Raw genomic sequence first — 17975 nt, forward strand, 5'->3', positions numbered from 1 at the left:
GCCGCGAACAGCAGTTTTAACTGAAACAATACTAATAAGAAAATCGTCAACTTGACTATCACCATATTTGCTTCGACTACAAAAATATCCAAGGGCGTTCAATTCTTAGGGTGAATAATAAAAATGAACATTGTATTCAATGTGAAATGGTTTGCACAACTTAATATATATTGCAACTTTTTGAAGAGAGGTGGTTGGGAATTTGAATTTTCAATGCTTATGCACAAGACTCATTTGGTCTCACCTGAGTTACAGCAGCCTGTGCTGGTGGCTGACCCATCCCAGGTGCTAATGTGACATTCATTGCCCCTGTTGCAGAGACAGCAGTAGATCCCGGAGGGAACTGAGTCTGAGCCATAAACTGTCCCTGGCTGGCTGTCTGGCCCACCATGTTGCCACTGTTGTGACTGGCTATCATACCCTGGGCTTGAGGCATCCGGGAAGGTGACATTCCCACCTAGACAGCAAGAGACGACACCATTAAGACGGCGATAAGATGTTTTTAATTTATTATTATTATTTTTTTTTTTTTTTAAAGGTAAAGCTCATTGTCATTACAAAGATGTTAGTGGCGCAACAATAACAATGCTTTGAAATGAAAGTAAGTAAAAATATATATTTAAAACACTCACACACAATACTACTACGATGACTACAACCTTTAATAATAATTTCATCATTATGGAACTTCTGCTCAGATTAGACAAGTAGATTAAAAAATTCAGAAGATGCACAATTCATATTTGAACTATTACCTTTACTCCATTTATTTACCATGAGATTTAACAGTAACAGTCTACAAGTCCTACATTGTTTCTTTTGGTGCTTGCAACTGACCTGACTACAATAAAATTACATTCTCTGACTGCATTTTGAGGTAACAAAAGTGTTGATAATTAACTTTCCTTTATATTCCACCACAATAAAGCATATTTTAACAGTTAAACCCCACTATAGAAAACATCTCCTGGATAGAGTTTTTCACTTCCTGTGCTGCTTTTGTTTTGTTTTTTTGTCACTTCTTCATGGGACAGGTGTATGCACTGCAGTGTTTTCGATTAAAAACAAAGTTGTGTCGTTATGCGGGAAACAACAATGACACACTAGATTCACTGAAAAGTTGGGGGTGACTGGTCAAATCTGACCTAATGCGATTTAGAGATTGTGAAATCCTGGAGGATGTGATATATTATATATGGTCTAAAATTACTTTTAAAAAACAGTTTAATCATTTGAATCTTTTTTGTTGATTTAGTGCAAACAAGAATGTTATAAAGCTCCCCTGGTTTAAATGATCAAGTACACTTGATCTGAAAATGTTGCATCGATAAAACACATAGGCATACATTGTCACATAAAATCCCTACGAACCACTAGAGTTCACTACTGGCTTATGTATCTTAAAATGCAAAGGCGTCCCCATTTTCTCAGCCCTCCTCACCGCTGGGACAGAGCTCATGCTCATTTGTTGTGGGTGGTTCATTGGAGAGGCAGCACGAGCCCCCATCGTTGTCTGCGAAATCTGAGCGTTGGGCAGAGCCATGTGATTGAATTGGTTGATTCCTGTAGAATACAGAACAGACAATACTGAGCAATTGGCACCCTGAAGCAGTGTAAAAATCAGTTCATGGTTTTGAATGACAACAGTTTAATTTACTTTTGAATTAGATGTAATTACAATATCAGGTGCATGTCCAAAATGCAAGACGTACCTTGTGAAACCTGCATGCGGTTCATGATTTGATTTGGCATGTTGGGCAGAGGATTAGGTCCATCTAAACACAACAAAAAATACAAGTGACACACCATATTACATGATATAGAATACTGTAACGCAGTAGTTGTCTTTTTTATTTTTAAACTAAGTAAAACCTAAAAAAAAACACTAGACTTTACGCCGATCAGATCGGTGTTATCGGTATCGGCCGATAATTTGCATTTTATGCTGCTCGGCGATCCGATCAATGACGTCATCGATCGGCTCCGCACAAGACATTTAACTCTGCGTTTTTGTCGTGTATGAATCCAAAAGCTAGTTTATTTTTAGCCTTGTCACGTCTATCTGACGGCCAATAAAGATTGTTTTCCATCTTGTCGGTGAAAAAACACGTCGGTGTGGGACTATTTTGCAGTGTCTCAGACAAACAACACGTTAAAAGTTATTTGGAGTCTGTGCACAACTGAAGTACGTCGTGGGCAACGTCATCTAAATGTTTCAACAACAAATTTGATCGAGCACCTTCAAGCAACGCAACGCAGCGTGGGGGGGGTGGAAGAAAAGTCCAACTGACAAACTCTGGACAACACCCGTCCATATAGCTGGGACAGTGAGAAAGTTAGAGTCAGCATGTCATTAACCGTATTTATTAAAGTAATTTAATTGCAGTAATTTAATTACAGTAAGTTAGCACCCATTATTTCGGTCACGTTGTAATGTTGATTTGATCTAAACCTATAGCAGTGGCCAATCCTTGAATGCCCCCTAGAGGTCATTGGTGTTTTAACTTTTGTCTAAAATGCTAGAGAATAATTTGAGCAGGGACAGGTCCAGCACGCCCGCAACCCTTGTGAGGATAAGCTGTACAGAAAATGGAAGGATGGATGGATACAGTATATAGTACACAAGTATATACAATAAATGAACAAGTCATGTAAATAGACACATTGTTCCATCTTGTGATCGGATCGGTTATGTTTTTTTTTAAACTTGCTGATCGGTGCAAAAAATCCTGGTCGTGTAAAGCCTTAAAAATACTTTGCTCTTCAAGTACCACCATAATTCAGGTGCGTACTACACCTAAATTGTTCATAAAACTCGAGACAGAAGTTATTCCCAAACTATAATTTTACTGTAAACCAGACATTATTATTATATTACAGATACAGATATTATTATATTACATTATGCATAGTTTGAACACTGCTTAAATACAGTGGTGCCTTGAGATACGAGTGAACCGACTTATGAGTTTTTTTTAGATACGAGCTGTCATTGGGCCCAATATGTGGATTGACTTGCCAGTACAAAATTGAGATACAAGAAACTCAATTCAACTCTCTTCCCAATAAGCAACAGTTTGCCAAACAGTGAACAATTCATCAAAAAGAGGCTTCAAGCTGTTTAATACCACTCCCAGTTGAAGTTTACTGTCAAACGAAACAAAGCAAATAGAACCATACTACCTGACCTCCGAAACACACACATTAACCCTCTTCAAATCCAAACTCATGAGACACTTATTCCGGACTACTTACTCGAATAGTTCCCATATCATTTGCCATTTTAATTGACGTTTTATGTTCTGTTATTTTTATTGTATTGCTTGATTTCTTTTAACTATGTTTGTATGGTGACCTCCCTCCTTGAGTCGTCACCTTATCGTGGTGGAGGGGTTTGTGTGTCCCAATGATCCTAGGAGCCAAGTTGTCTGGGGTTTTATGCCCCTGGCAGGGTCACCCATTGCAAACAGGTCCTCGGTGAGGGAACAGACAAAGCACAGCTCCAAATACTCCTATGATGAGTAAAATGATTGGATTGTGTTTTCCCTTGCCCGGAAGGGGGACACCGGCACCCCCGTCTGGAGCCAGGCCTGGAGGTGGGGCTCGAAGGCGAGCGCCTGGTGGCCGGGCCTGCACCCATGTGGCCCGGCTGGGCACAGCTCGAAAGGGTAAAATGGGTCCCCCTTTAAATGGGCTCACCACCTTTTCTTTGGCAGGGACCTTGGCGAACCGATCCCCGGCTCTAGGGACATGAAACGTCACCTCTCTGACAGGGAAGGAGCCCGAGCTGGTGTGTGAGGTCAAGCTCATCACGGATTGTCCATAACGAACACCATGTTCAAGCATACATGCAGTTGGCACCAGGACACCATAGGCCTCAGTTCGATGATCGACTTTGTGGTCGTGTCATCGGACTTGCGGCCGCATATCTTGGACACTCGGGTGAAGAGAGGGGCGGAGCTGTCAACTGATCATCACCTGGTGGTCTGTTGGCTCTGATGGTGGGGGAAGATGCCGGTCCGGACTGGCAGGCCCAAACGTAACGTGAGGGTCTGCTGGGAACGTCTGGCAGAATCCCCTGTCAGAAGGAGTTACAACTCCCACCTCCGGAAGAACTTCCCCTACGTCCCAGGGAGAGGCGGGGGACATTGAGTCCAAGTGGACCATGTTCCGCGCCTCCATTGCTGAGGCGGCCGACCGGAGCTGTGTTCGTAAGGTGGTCGGTGCCTGTCTTGGCGGCAACTTCCGAACCCGTTGGTGGACACCAGCGGTGAGGGATGCCGTTAAGCTGAAGGAGGAGTCCTATCGGGCCTTTTTGGCCTGTCAGACTCCCGAGGCAGCTGATGGGTAACGGCTGGCCAAGCGGAATGCAGCTTTGGTTGTCGCTGAGGCAAAAACTCTGGCATGGGAGGAATTCGGTGAGGACATTTAGAACGGCTTCCAGACGGCTTCGAGGAAATTATGGTCCACCATCCGGCATCTCACGAGGGGGAAGCAGTGCCCTATCAACACTGTGTATAGTGGGGACTAATGACCTCCACTCGGGACGTTGTGAGCCGGTGGAACACTTCGAAGACCTCAATGGGAAGGCGTGTCTTCCCATGAGGAAGCAGAGTCTCTGCAACATCGCATGGACAGTGCCTCTGGATTGACAGACTGGGGTGGTGGTTGGAGTAAGTGGACCGGAGAGTGTGTTCCAACTACAAGGTACAAAGTACTTTTATTGTCAATTCTTCAATATGCATAACACATACAGAGGATTGCAATTACGGTATTCAAGGGCTCGCAGTGCTACAAAATACAGTACAAATAATAACATAAAAGCTAAATAAACTATAGTATAAAAAGTACTAATTGAATGTGCAAATATCAAAGGTCAGGTGACGTGTGCAACATAGTCAAGGTCAGAGAACCAAGGCAAAAAAGACATTTATAAATTAGATGACAAAACCCCAATGCTGCTAAAGTGGTTGGTGCAACCCTGAGTCTAGTGTGTGAGTGTGTGTGCATCTACATGAGTGTTTTGACTTGAGAGGTCACAGAACAAATTAAAGTAGTCTCTCAAAACAACACTGTACAGGGAAATAACTACTTTAAAAAAAATCAATTAAAATTACTTGCACTACGTAAAAAAATGTACCTTAATCTTTTTTGTGTGTGAAAACAAAACAGTTAAAAAAGATTAAATGCAAAGTTATTGTGCTTCAAAGTTAAATACAACTGAATTGTACTAAAATGTACTATAATGGATTAAAGAAAAATTACACATTTATTCAGTGAGAGCCCGAGTGGGAGCACCACACTAAGTATCACTGCTGCCAAGCATCTATCCACTATCAATATCCCATTATTCCTGTAACATTTTATACTCACTCTGTGGCCTGGGGCCTAAGGGGTTGGGCTGTGGGTGACCAGGTTGCTGGGTACCCTGGGCCCCCATGGATGCCTGATTAATGATCTGTTTCTGTAGCCGTGAGCGCCTCTTCTCTTCTAGTTCCTTTTGGATTTTGTAGATTTTTTCCGCAAGGAAGTGATAGTACTCATCCTATGCAGAAGGTAATAAATTAATCATATCAACCTAACTGGTGATTGTGAGGCAGTGCTTTATGAATACATTACTAATAATTGGTTATGGGCAGGTAGGGTGGTTAATTTAGGCACCTACCCGGCTATTTGCTGACTCATACATGTCCCCCTCCACCTTTCTGGCATAAGCAACCAGGTTCTCCATCCGTCTGTCCTTCAATGCTGCTGGGTCAGGGGTAGGAAATATGGCTTGCACTCTGCAGTGGAACATGGGAATTTAGAGCATTGAATCTTAATAGCATCCAAGCAACAGTCAAGAAATGTTTGGTTACAGCAAACGACAACGCACAATTATTGTACAGTACGTGAAGAAGTCATTAAAATGAGGATACCATTTTGGCCCCTGTTGAAATCTCAGGTACTGTATTTAATACATATAATTATCCATCCATCCATCCATCTTCTTTACCGCTTATCCTCACTAGGGTCGCAGGCTGCTGGAGCCTATCCCAGCTATCTTCGGGCGGGAGGGGGGGTACACCCTGAACCGGTCGCCAGCCAATCGCAGGGCACATAGAAACAAACAACCACTTGCGCACACATTCACACCTATGGGCAATTTAAAGTCTTCAATCAACCTACCACGCATGTTTTTGGGATGTGGGAGGAAACCGGAGTGCCGTAGAAAACCCACCCAGGCACGGGGGGAGAACATGCAAACTCCACACAGGCGAGGCCGGGATTTGAACCCCAGTCTCCAGAACTGTGAGGCAGTTGTGACTCTGGTCGATACGGTAGACAACTGGTTAGCACATCTGCCTCACAGTTCTGAGGACCAGGGTTAAAATCCTGGCCCCGCCTGTGTGGAGTTTGCATGTTCTCCCCGTGCCTGTGCAAGTTTTCTCCTGGTACTCTGGTTTCCTCCCAAAAACATGCACGGTAGGTTAATTGAAGACTCTAAATTGCTTGTAGGTGTGAATGTGAGTGCGAATGGCTGTTTGTTTCTGTGCCCTGCGACTGGCTGGCGACCACTTCAGGGTGTACCCCGCCTCTCGCCCAGAGTCAGCTGGGATAGGCTCCAGCACGCCATCATGAGAATAAGCGGTTTGGAAAATGGATGATGGATTGGTTATTCCTCATGTTACGGAAAAATCTTTTTATTGCACTACTTTTCAGCTAAAAAATATGTAACAGTTTTCAGTGCAAAATGAATCTAAATAATAATAAATAATAGCAAGAAAAAAAAATTACCTCAAAAGATTCTGCTTTGCCAGAGTTAAACTGAATAAATATCGCATACAAAGTGCAATCACAAATTGCAATTTAATGAAGCAAATACAGCTCATGCATAAAAGGCAGTAACACTTGGCTGTAAGCACTGACTTTTTATTTGAAAATCCCTGTCACTATAGTGAATTGTCAAGGGCTGGTACGTTCTACTTGACCATTGATAAGTCATGCACAATCACGAACGGCAAATAACTCGGCAGTTGTGATTTACCTCCCTCTTTACTCCCAGGGTATTTTCATTGCGGTCGGGCCAGCCGAAAAGTTGAAGTCAAGACAACCGCGACAACAATTGTTAATACAGTGCTACAGTATGTCTGACCGTGACACGGCGCCTCTCCTACAACGTGCTGAGAGAGCCAACGTCAAAATAAAAGCTTCATATATTACAACATGCCATTTAGGCTTTTATTTTGAAGTTAGCCTCAGAGCACAGAGCCAGCGTTTAATAAAGCCTTAACCATACGTGGGGCCACTGGTGGCTGGCTGACTGGGCTGCGGGCACTGCTCCAAATGAAGCACTTTCCATATGCAGCAGTGCCCGCATTTTAAATTTAAATAAATAAATTGATGAGTCGATCAGGCTCATTTAATCGCGGAAGCCAAACTCGATCATGATTAAAAATTGATTAACTGTGCACCTATGAGTATTGTTATATGAACTGTCGTATGTGTTAATACATATGTGTGAAGAGAAAACAGGAAGCAGAGCTGGAGGTGGCGGAAATGAAGATGTTGAGGTTCGCTCTCGGAGTGACCAGGTTGGATAAAATTAGAAATGAGCTCATCAGAGGGACAGCCAAGGTTCGATGTTTTGGAGACAAAGTTAGAGAGAGCAGACTTCAATGGTTTGGACACGTCCAGAGGAGAGAGAGTGAGTATATTGGTAGAAGGATGATGAGGATGGAGCTGCCAGGCAAGAGAGCTAGAGGAAGACCAAAGAGAAGGTTGATGGATGTCGTGAGGGAAGACATGATGGCAGTTGGTGTTCGAGAGGAGGATGCCGGAGATAGGCTCTCATGGAAAAGGATGACGCGCTGTGGCGACCCCTAACGGGACAAGCCGAAAGGAAAAGAAGAAGAAGAAGAAGAAGAAGTATGTGTTAATACAGCGTTTGTGTGAACATTCGTTATTTGGAGGTAAATCTCTCCTGTTATTTAATCCTGACATTAGCTACCACGTCAATAGGATTTAGCATTAACTGTGTTAGCATTAAGCTAGCTGGTGTCTTGTATATAAATATTGTACATAAATAATAAAAATACATTTTTGGGTAAATCGGCAGGGTGCCCGACTTGTAAGCACATCTCCCTCACAGTTCTGAGGACCCAGGTTCAAATCTGGCATCGCCTGTGTGGATTTTGCATGTTCTCCCCGTTCCTGCGTGGGTTTTCTCCGTGTACTCCGGTTTCCTCCCACATCCCAAAAACATGCGTGGTAGGTTGATTGAAGACTCTAAATTGCCCGTAGGTGTGAACGTGAGTCCGAATGGTTGTTTGTTTATATGCGCCCTGCAATTGGCTGGCGACCAGTACAGGGTGTACACCGCCTCTCACTCTAAGATAGCTGGGATGGGCTCCAGCACGGCCGGGACCCTAGTGAGGATAAGCGGTACAGAAAATGGATGGAAAATCTGTGACTAATGTTCCAGCAAGGAAAAAAGGAAAAACAAATAAAACAAAACATTTTTAAAAAACTCAGGAGACATAGTCAACGAAAACAAAACAAAAAAATTTATATGTGCTGGTGACTTAAAATAACACGACCAAGACACTGTCACAGAAATTACACCATCCAGTAAGGCTTTACACTTACAGTTTGTGTACAAGGTGATTGCGCAAGTCCTGGGTGACATGCTCATGCCAGGCTTTCCTGGTGCCTGTGGCAGAGATGGGTGCTGCTGTGGGTAGATTGCCCATTGAGCCTACAGCTGACCCATCTGTTAACAGCTGACTAAAGATGGAAGAAACCAGGTGAGAAGTTAAGAATGTGTTACCTTTTAAAAAAAGAAATGTTCAAAATCTTATATAAATATGTAAAGTAGCTGCATACAACTGATGTAACTACTGACTTGTTAGTGTTGAGTGTGTTGGGAAGAGAGTCTGTGTGAAGGCCAGTTTGTTCTGAAGTGGTCACACCCATTGTGGCACCTGTAAGGGCCATCTGGTTACCTGGAACGACACAATGATGTAAATACACGTGAATGCTTTGAGTTCATAAGTTGAACTTGACTAGTTGTGTACAAATCTCAGTGCCAAATTATCAAGTCGACACAACTGGGAAAGACTTCCAGTAGAAAATGGTACATGAAGCAACCTTACCAAGTGCATTGATGGATCTCATTTGTTGGGGAAGCTGTTGCTGGGCCTGAACATTCTGTGCACCCGTAGGCTGCCCAGGACCTGAGGCCTGCTGGGACTGGGTCTGCCCAGTGGCTTGGCTACCATAAGGTAGCCCAAGTGCTGCATATGCTCTCTGCATGGAGCTGGGGTCTATGGGGGTTGAGGTATTGATGGTAGGGGCACTAGACTGGCCCACACCAATTGTAGACATGGGGTTCTGCAGACTGGTATTGGGGGAACTCAGCATGGCTACAGAAAAGGGTCAAAGCAGCAGTCAGTGAAGAATACAGTGTTATGTTGTGAGCAGTTGACAAAGTTGTCTATTTTGAAAGGCTATGCTTATAGTGGCAACATGACAAGTGGCTGCCATCTTTGAGGAATTTTCTAAAAGACATGTAGCACTTCAAATGCCTCTAAAATCTTCCATAAAATTGATTTACTAAAGTACAGTGGTGTGAAAAAGTGTTTGCCCCGTGTTTGTCACACTTGTTTCCCATCATAAAACAAATTTAAGTATTCGTCAGACAACAAGTAAACACAAAATGCAGTTTTTAAATGATTTTTTTTTTTAATGAAGGAGACTTGGTGGTGGAACCTCACAGTACAGGAAATCATACAAGGAAAAAGCTTAGCTAAGAAGAAGTGGGACACTGAGAGGACCAAGGAGAGGCGAAAGGAATACATTGAGATGCGACACGGGGCAAAGGTAGAGGTGGCAAAGGCCAAACAAGAGGCATATGATGACATGTACGGCAGGTTGGACAGTAAAGAAAGAGAAAAGGATCTATACAGTCTGGCCAGACAGAGGGATAGAGATGGGAAGGATGTGCAGCAGGTTAGGGTGATTAAGGATAGAGATGGAAATATGTTGACTGGTGCCAGCAGTGTGCTCGCTAGATGGAAAGAATACTTCGAGGAGTTGATGAATGAGGAAAATGAGAGAGAGTAGAAGAGGCAAGTGTGGTGGACCAGGAAGTGGCAATGATTAGTAAGGGGGAAGTTAGAAAGGCATTAAAGAGGATGAAAAATGGAAAGGCAGTTGGTCCTGATGACATTCCTGTGGAGGTATGGAAGCATCTAGGGGAGGTGGCTGTGGACGTTTTGACCAGCTTGTTCAATAGAATTCTAGTGCGTGAGAAGATGCCTGAGGAATGGAGGAAAAGTGTGCTGGTGCCCATTTTTAAGAACAAGGGTGCTGTGCAGAGCTGTGGGAACTATAGAGGAATAAAGTTGATGAGCCACACAATGAAGTTATGGGAAGCGTAATGGAGGCTAGACTCAGGACAGAAGTGAGTGTTTGCGAGCAACAGTATGGTTTCATGCCTAGAAAGAGTACCACAGATGCATTATTTGCCTTGAGGATGTTGATGGAAAAGTACATACAAGGTCAGAAGGAGCTACATTGTGTCTTTGTAGATCTAGAGAAAGCCTATGACAGAGTAGCCAGAGAGGAACTGTGGTACTGCATGCGGAAGTCTGGAGTGGCAGAGAAGTATGTTAGAATAATACAGCTGCCAGGCAAGAGAGCTAGAGGAAGACCAAAGATAAGGTTGATGGATGTCGTGAGGGAAGACATGAGGGCAGTTGGTGTTAGAGAAGGATGCAGGAGATAGGCTTACATGGAAAAGGATGACGCGCTGTGGCGACCCCTAAAGGGACAAGCCAAAAAGAAAAAGAGGATTGAGGGAGTAAAAAAATCCAAACCTACATTGCACTGTGTGAAAAAGTGAGACCCAGACCCCTCCCCCCCTTTCCTAAAACATAACTGTGGTTCATCATACCTGAAGTCAATTTTTCGAGTCACAACCAGGCCTGATACTGCCACACCTGTTCTCAATCAAGAAATTACTTAAATAGGACCTGCCTGACAAAGTGAAGTTAAAGATAAAAGATCATCAAAAGCTAGACATCATGCCGGGATCTAAAGAATTTCAGGAACAAATGAGAAAGAAAGTAATTGTTATCTATCAGTGTGGAAAAGGTTATAAAGCCACTTCTAAAGCTTTGGGACTCCAGCGAACCAAAGGGAGAGCCATTATCCAAAAGTGGCGAAAACAGAACAGTGGTGAACCTTCCCAGGAGTGGCCGGCCAACCAAAATTATCCCAAGAGGGCAGCAACAACTCATCCAAGAGGTCACCAAAGACCCCACAACAACATCCAAAGAACTGCAGGGCTCACTTGCCTCAGTTAAGGTCAGTGGTCATGACTCCACCATAAGAAAGAGAGTCGGCAAAAATGGCCAGCATGGCAGAGTTCCAAGATGAAGACCACTGCTGCGCAAAAAGAACATTAAGGCTTGTCTCACATTTGCCAGAAGACATCTTGATGATCCCCAAGACCTTTGGGAAAATGCTCTGTGGTCTTACGAGACAAAATGTTAACTTTCTGGAAGATGTGTCCCATTATATCTGGCATAAAAGTAACACCACATTTCCGAAAAAGAACATCATACCAACAGTAAAATATGGTGGTGGTAGTGTGATGGTCTGGGTCTGTTTTTCCTGATTCAGGACCTGGAAGACTTGTTGTGATTAGTGGAACCATGAATTCTGCAGTCTACCAAAAAATCCTGAAGGCGAATGCACAGCCATCTTTTCAAGACCTCAAGCTGAAATGAACTTGGGTTCTGCAACAGGAAAATTATCCAAAACACACCAGCAAGTCCACCTCTGAATGGCTGAATAAAAACAAAATGAAGACTTTGGACTGGCCTAGTCAAAGTCTTGACCGGAATCCTATTGAGATGCTGTGGTAAGCCCTTAAAAAGGCGGCCGTGCTAGAAAACCCTTCAATATGGCTGAATTCCAACAATTATGCAAAGATGAGTGGGTCAAAATTCCTCCACAGCGCTGTAAGAGACTCATTGCAAGTTATCGCAAACACTTGATGGCAGTTGTTGCTGCTAAGGGTGGCCCAACCATTTATTAGGTTTAGGGGGCAATCAATTTTTCACACGGCCATGTGGGGTTTGGATTTTTCTTCTCCCTTATTAATAAAAAACATTTAAAAACTGCATTTTATGTTTACTTGTGTTGTCTTGGGCTAATATTTATGTTTGTTTGATGATGGGAAACATTTAAGTGTGACAAACATACAAAAAAAAAAAAAAAATCAGGAAGGGGGCAAACACTTTTTCATACCAGTGTACGACCTATTCTGCTTCCCACACTGCTCTTCTCACAAATGTCCCATTTGCGCAAATTAAGTAGAGTTTTTAGGACAAGTAACGCCGTTTGAAACCTCAGAATTTCAGCCGGTACGAGCTTATCGGTGCATATTCATAAATGAAACTTGTCAGTCTATTGAAAGGGTAGTAGTAGTAGTAGTAGTAGTAGTATACAAAACGAAAGGGTTGAGAAAATATGTTGAAAAATAAAGAAGTTATACCAGATACTCTATTAGTAATATCGTTGCTCAAAAAGGCAATTTTTTCAGACACAGAAAAATGCTTAATTAACTGTTCAGGAACCCTTCATCTGATTAGCAAAATTCTTGGTGCGTTGTACTCAGGTTGAAGTGCCTATTCCAACCAGACTCAGCATTTTGACAGACTGTCATTTTTGGGAAATCGTGTCACAAGTTTTTGTGATCCAAAAAAATGATCCAAGAAAAAAAATGTTAAAACTTTTCCCACCATTAATGTGACATAGAACCTGCACAACTCAATTGAAAAAAAATAAAATAATTTTGAGATATAGTGTGGTTGCACAAGTATGCACGCACTAATAATTCGAGTGGCACCTATGTTCTGAACTAGCCAATCAAATTCAAACTCATTAAATAGCAGCCTTCCACCATTTAAAATGCTTCTGATGAACCCAAACAAAAGTTCAGATGTTCTAGTAGGCTTTTCCTGCCTTTAAAATATATATATATATATATTTTTTAGCTTTGAAAGGGCACCAATCTTGCCCCCTACCCGATAGCCCAGGCATATGGAGATGTGATTGTTGTTACATGTACGAAACAGCCAATACTTGCCAGAAATTCCTGCAGTTCCATTAATGTTGCTGTCAGCCTCTTGGCAGACTCCCTGACCAGCTTTCTTGTTGTCTTTTCATCACTTTAGTAGGTGCAGCCAATTCTTGTTAATTTTCTCCATTTGCTGATGACGGTCTTAGATGGAAATTCCAAGATTATAAAATTAATCTTGGAATTTCCTTTTTTTTTTTTTTTTACTCTTCTCCTGACTGATACCTTTGAACAATTACATCCCTCTGATCCCTCTACAGACGATTGCTTGTGCTGTATGATGTCTACAAAAATGTTTGGAAAAGCCTAGTAGAACATCTTAACCTTATTTGGAATTATTCAGTGGCATTTCAAATGGTGGCAGTTGTGTGCTGACTCCCATTGAACATGAGTTTAAATGTGATGTGTGTTTAATTTTGAACACATGCGCATCCCCAGTTAAAAGAGGGTGTACACAGTTATGCAACCATGTCATCGACGTTTTTATTATTACTTCCCCTCGCGGAAAGATTTTTTCAGTTGAGTTTAAAAGGTTATAGGTACCATTAATGGTGAAAAAAGTTTTAAAATTATTTCTCTTGGTCTCATTTTTTCATATCATAAAAACCTGTCATTTGAAAAAGGGTGTGTAGACTTTTTATATGCACTTTATACAACAGTACCATAAAACTACTACAGTACATGAAATGGAACAAGGATGATATGTAAAAGTTAAGTACTGCATATATCCTTAATGCATATTTTGTTAGTCTTTTGTTTTTTTGTTTGCTTTAGTACTGGAGTGGCACTAACTACCGGTGACAAGTTTATTGTGTGTCTTTTAACAATCTAAAAATTCCAAATACGCAAGAAGCCTGTACCCTGAACTTACGCTGCTGTGTGCGCTTGTCGCTGGCGTTCTTCAGCGGCAGGCAGACCGGGCAGTCATGCCGTGTGCAATTTTTCCAGTGGGAGATGATCTGTCTGGACGACGCACAATGAGCCACTGCAGAGAAAGGATACAAGGAGCAGGGTTCATAAATAATACAACCAGATGGAAATAGGGAATATACAGTGCCGTGAAAAGTATTGGCCACCTCCTCAAATTATGTTTTTCCACAGTTTCCCCACTTTAAGATCATCAAACAAATGTAAATAGACAAATATAACCCAAGTGAACTTAAAATTCTGTTTTTAAATGTTGATTACATTTATTATGGAACAAAAATATTAAAAGTTACTTGGCCCTTGTTAACTCATGAATTAATTGTGTTAACATGAATTAATTTTGGCTAATCACAATTAGCACAATAATTTTCACTGATCAAACCCAAGCCTAATTACCTCTGGACGTATTCAATAAAGAAATCACTTGAACCCTAAACCCTGTCCCAACGAAATCAAGTCGGACAATAGATCTAAAAAAGCTGCAACAAAATGACAGGATCCAAAGAAATTCCAGAACAGATGAGAAATTAAGTAATTGACATCTGTCAGTCTGGAAAGGGTTACAAAAGTCATTTCTGAAGAAGAGAACCATAAGGAGAGCAATTATCCTCACATGGAGAAAACTTGGAACAGTGGGGAACCTTCCCAGGAGTGGCTAGCCTACAAAGATTACACCAAGAGAACTGCAATGATTCACCCAGGAGGCCACAAAGGAAGTCAGGACAACTTCTAAATAACGGCAGGGCTCCGTTGCCTCAGTTAAGGTCAGTGTTCATGACAACAATACGGAAGAGACTGGGCAAAAATGGGATCCATGGCAGAGTTCCAAGGCAAAAACCACTACTGACCAAAAAGAACAAACGCTCGTCTTACTTTTGCAAAAAAACAAACAAAAACAAAAAAAAACCTAAATAATTCTTAAATACTTTTGGGAGCATATTAAATTGACTGACGAGATGAATGTTGAGCTTTTTGGAATGTGTGCGTCTCGTTACATCTGGCGTAAACGTAGCACAGCATTTCAGAAAAAGAACATCATACCAAGCCAAACATAGTGGTGGAGTGTGATGGTCTTGGGCTGCATTGCTCCTTCAGGACCTGGACAACTTGCTGTGATCTACTGATGGAACCATGAATTCTGCTCTTTAACAGAAAATCGGTAATGAGAATGTTCAGTCATCAGTTTGTGACCTCAAGCTGAAGTCCACTTAGGTTCTGCAGCAAGATAACGATCCAAAAACTCCAGAAAGTCAATTTCTGAATGGTTTAAAAAAAGAAAATGGAAGGTTTTGGAGTCGCCTCATCAAAAAATTAACAAATCATTTTAGCAAATGGCTGCAAAATAAATAGTGAACATTTTAAGGGGATCTGAATACTTTCCGTACCCAATGTATTTATAATACAATTTGAGAAGGGGGCCAATACTCATCATTATCAGAAACTATACTCAATGGCAGTAAGAAGGATTAAGTGTGAGAGAATGAGATGGGACTAAAACTAAACACACGAGTAAAAAGCAGCAAGTACAATAGAGCAAATGAGATTTAAAGAAATGTACCTACTAAGAGGAAGGATTACATCATAAATTTTGATCGACTCCAGTGTATGAATTGGGATTAGATTATTATTATTATTCGATTATGATGATGATTAGACAAAACAAAAACAAAAACAACAAACATAATTCCTTGAAAAGATATGGGGTGACAAACTATCATACAGCTAGCATTGGAAATTGTAAAACGAACTAACAATTGTTCCGTTTCCATCCATCCATCCATTTTCTGAGCCGCTTCTCCTCACTAGGGTCGCGGGCGTGCTGGAGCCTATCCCAGCTGTCATCGGGCAGGAGGGGGGGTACACCCTGAACTGGTTGCCAGCCAGGGCACATAGAAACAAACAACCAGTCGCACTCACAGTCATGCCTACGGGCAATTTAGAGTCACCAATTAATGCATGTTTTTGGGATGTGGGAGGAAACCGGAGTGCCCGGAGAAAACCCACGCAGGCACTGGGAGAACATGCAAACTCCACACAGGCGGGGACGGGGATTGAACCCCGCACCTCAGAACTGTGAGGCTGACGCTCTAACCAGTCGGCCACCGTGCCGCCCAATTGTTCCGTTTACACGACATATTTGTCCTTTTGGGTTGGATTACCTGGATTTATGACAAAACCATATTTCCTGATTCATACAATCCCCTCCAAAAGTATTGGAGCGGCAAGGTCAATTCCTTTGTTTTTGTTGTACACTGAAGACATTTGGGTTTCAGATCAAAATATGAATATGAGACAAAAGTTCAGAATTCCAGTTTTTATTTCATGGTATTTATTGTGTTAAACAACTCAGACCAGCACCTTTTGTTTGAAGCCACCCACTTTTCAAGTGAGCAAAAGTATTACAACAGACAAAGACAATAAACGTAGTATTTGGTGGCATAACCCTTACTTGCAATAACTGCATCAAGCCTGCGACCCATTGACTTCACCAGACTGTTGCATTCTTGCAGTCTTCATTTGAAATGCTTTTCTAGGCCTCTTTCGGTTCTTGTTTGTTTCTGGGGGTTTCTCCCTTCAGTCTCCTCTACAGGAGGTAAAATGCATGCTCTACTGGGTTAAAGTCAGCTGATTGACTTGGCCAGTCTAAGACCTTCCAGTTTTTTCCCTGATGAAGTCCTTTGTTGTGTTGGGAGTGTGTTTTGGGTCCTTGTCTTGTTGCATGATGAAACTTCTGCTGATTAGTTTGGTTGCATTTTTCTGGAAATTACCAGGCAAATTGATTTAGTAGATATCATCAATAAAGACTAGTGAGCCCCTTCCAGCAGCAGCCGTTTGGTCGTTTGTTGAGTTTAACACTGGAAGTGAGCCTGTTCCTCCAGGACAAATTGAGTGACCAAGAAAAGGAAGAAGAGTATGGCATAAAGGCCCTCCAGCAACCCTACACACACACAACAGAGTTCAATCAGAGGGAACCAAGTCTGAAAGAGGTGGAAGAGTCATTAAGACAGCTCGATCAGTATCCCATCCAGGCCCCAGTGGAGTAGCCTACCTCATCTACAACTGCTGCCTAGAGCTACTCTGGCACCTATGGAAGATCTTGAACTGTATATAGCTAAGAGGGAGAATTGCTGACCAGTGGAGGAGGATTCCCCAAGGAAGAGCGCTCAATAAACTGACCAATTCCGGAAAATTTGGAGCTGGAGAGAAACCCTAGGCTAAGGCAAAATCACCAACAGGCCTTCTCTACACAACCCCTGTTTGACATTTGCAGGCTGACCTGGGAAAGCATATGACATTCCCACATCACATTGCGATAATCTCACTCTGTCAAGACATGATTATCACCTCAGAGACATCTAAACCCCTGATCATGCTGGAAGTGACAGTGGTATGGGAAGACAACATATAGGAATCAAACTTACTATAAACCAGGAACTTGTGGAAGAGTACAGAGGCTGGAAAACATTCTATGAGCCATTAGAAGTTGGCTGCAGAGGTTTTGCAGGGTGCTCACTCGATAAGGCCCCGTAAAGAAGAGGGCTACGCCATCTGCCAGCCAGGCTGCAGAAAAAGCCAGGTGGCTTTGGTTGAAAAGTGCTGATCAGTGGGTAGCTGTTTGGATGCAAAACTGGGGCTGATCATCCATGGCTGGGTCACCACGGTGGGAGTTTACATTGTGAGACCCGAAACACCTTGTGATGTTTCTTGAATACAGACTTCAGGCTTATCTCAAGCCAGCTGCACATCCAGCAACGCGATTGGACTAGACGGAATGTGGACGATGCGTACAAATTACAGTTAGTGACGGATCTTAGCACACCTACCGGTGATTCCAAACTATCTGCAACAACAAAAATGCAACATGCGTGGCTTTTCATTACTCTGAGTAGCCATTAGCATTAATGTAATAAAAACATGG

General features: G+C 42.3%; 1 protein-coding gene across 6 annotated transcripts in view; it reads right to left on the reverse strand.

The window, feature by feature from the left end:
- crebbpa (CREB binding protein a) overlaps positions 1-17975 on the reverse strand; it is a 92624-nt gene that overhangs the window by 23204 nt on the left and 51445 nt on the right. For 5 of the 6 annotated variants that reach the window (XM_061769449.1, XM_061769447.1, XM_061769446.1 and 2 more), the window contains 9 exons: positions 14001-14114; positions 9135-9404; positions 8885-8984; positions 8629-8766; positions 5666-5783; positions 5374-5545; positions 1713-1775; positions 1442-1563; positions 245-457 (listed from right to left, as the gene is read on the reverse strand). In XM_061769449.1, the coding sequence (XP_061625433.1) occupies positions 245-457; positions 1442-1563; positions 1713-1775; positions 5374-5545; positions 5666-5783; positions 8629-8766; positions 8885-8984; positions 9135-9404; positions 14001-14114 (1310 nt within the window). The remainder of the gene's footprint in view (positions 1-244; positions 458-1441; positions 1564-1712; positions 1776-5373; positions 5546-5665; positions 5784-8628; positions 8767-8884; positions 8985-9134; positions 9405-14000; positions 14115-17975) is intronic. The other variant, XM_061769448.1, reaches the window with a different exon arrangement.

This window comes from Phyllopteryx taeniolatus, chromosome 4 (genome assembly GCF_024500385.1).
Source record: "Phyllopteryx taeniolatus isolate TA_2022b chromosome 4, UOR_Ptae_1.2, whole genome shotgun sequence".
Lineage (NCBI taxonomy): Eukaryota > Metazoa > Chordata > Actinopteri > Syngnathiformes > Syngnathidae > Phyllopteryx > Phyllopteryx taeniolatus.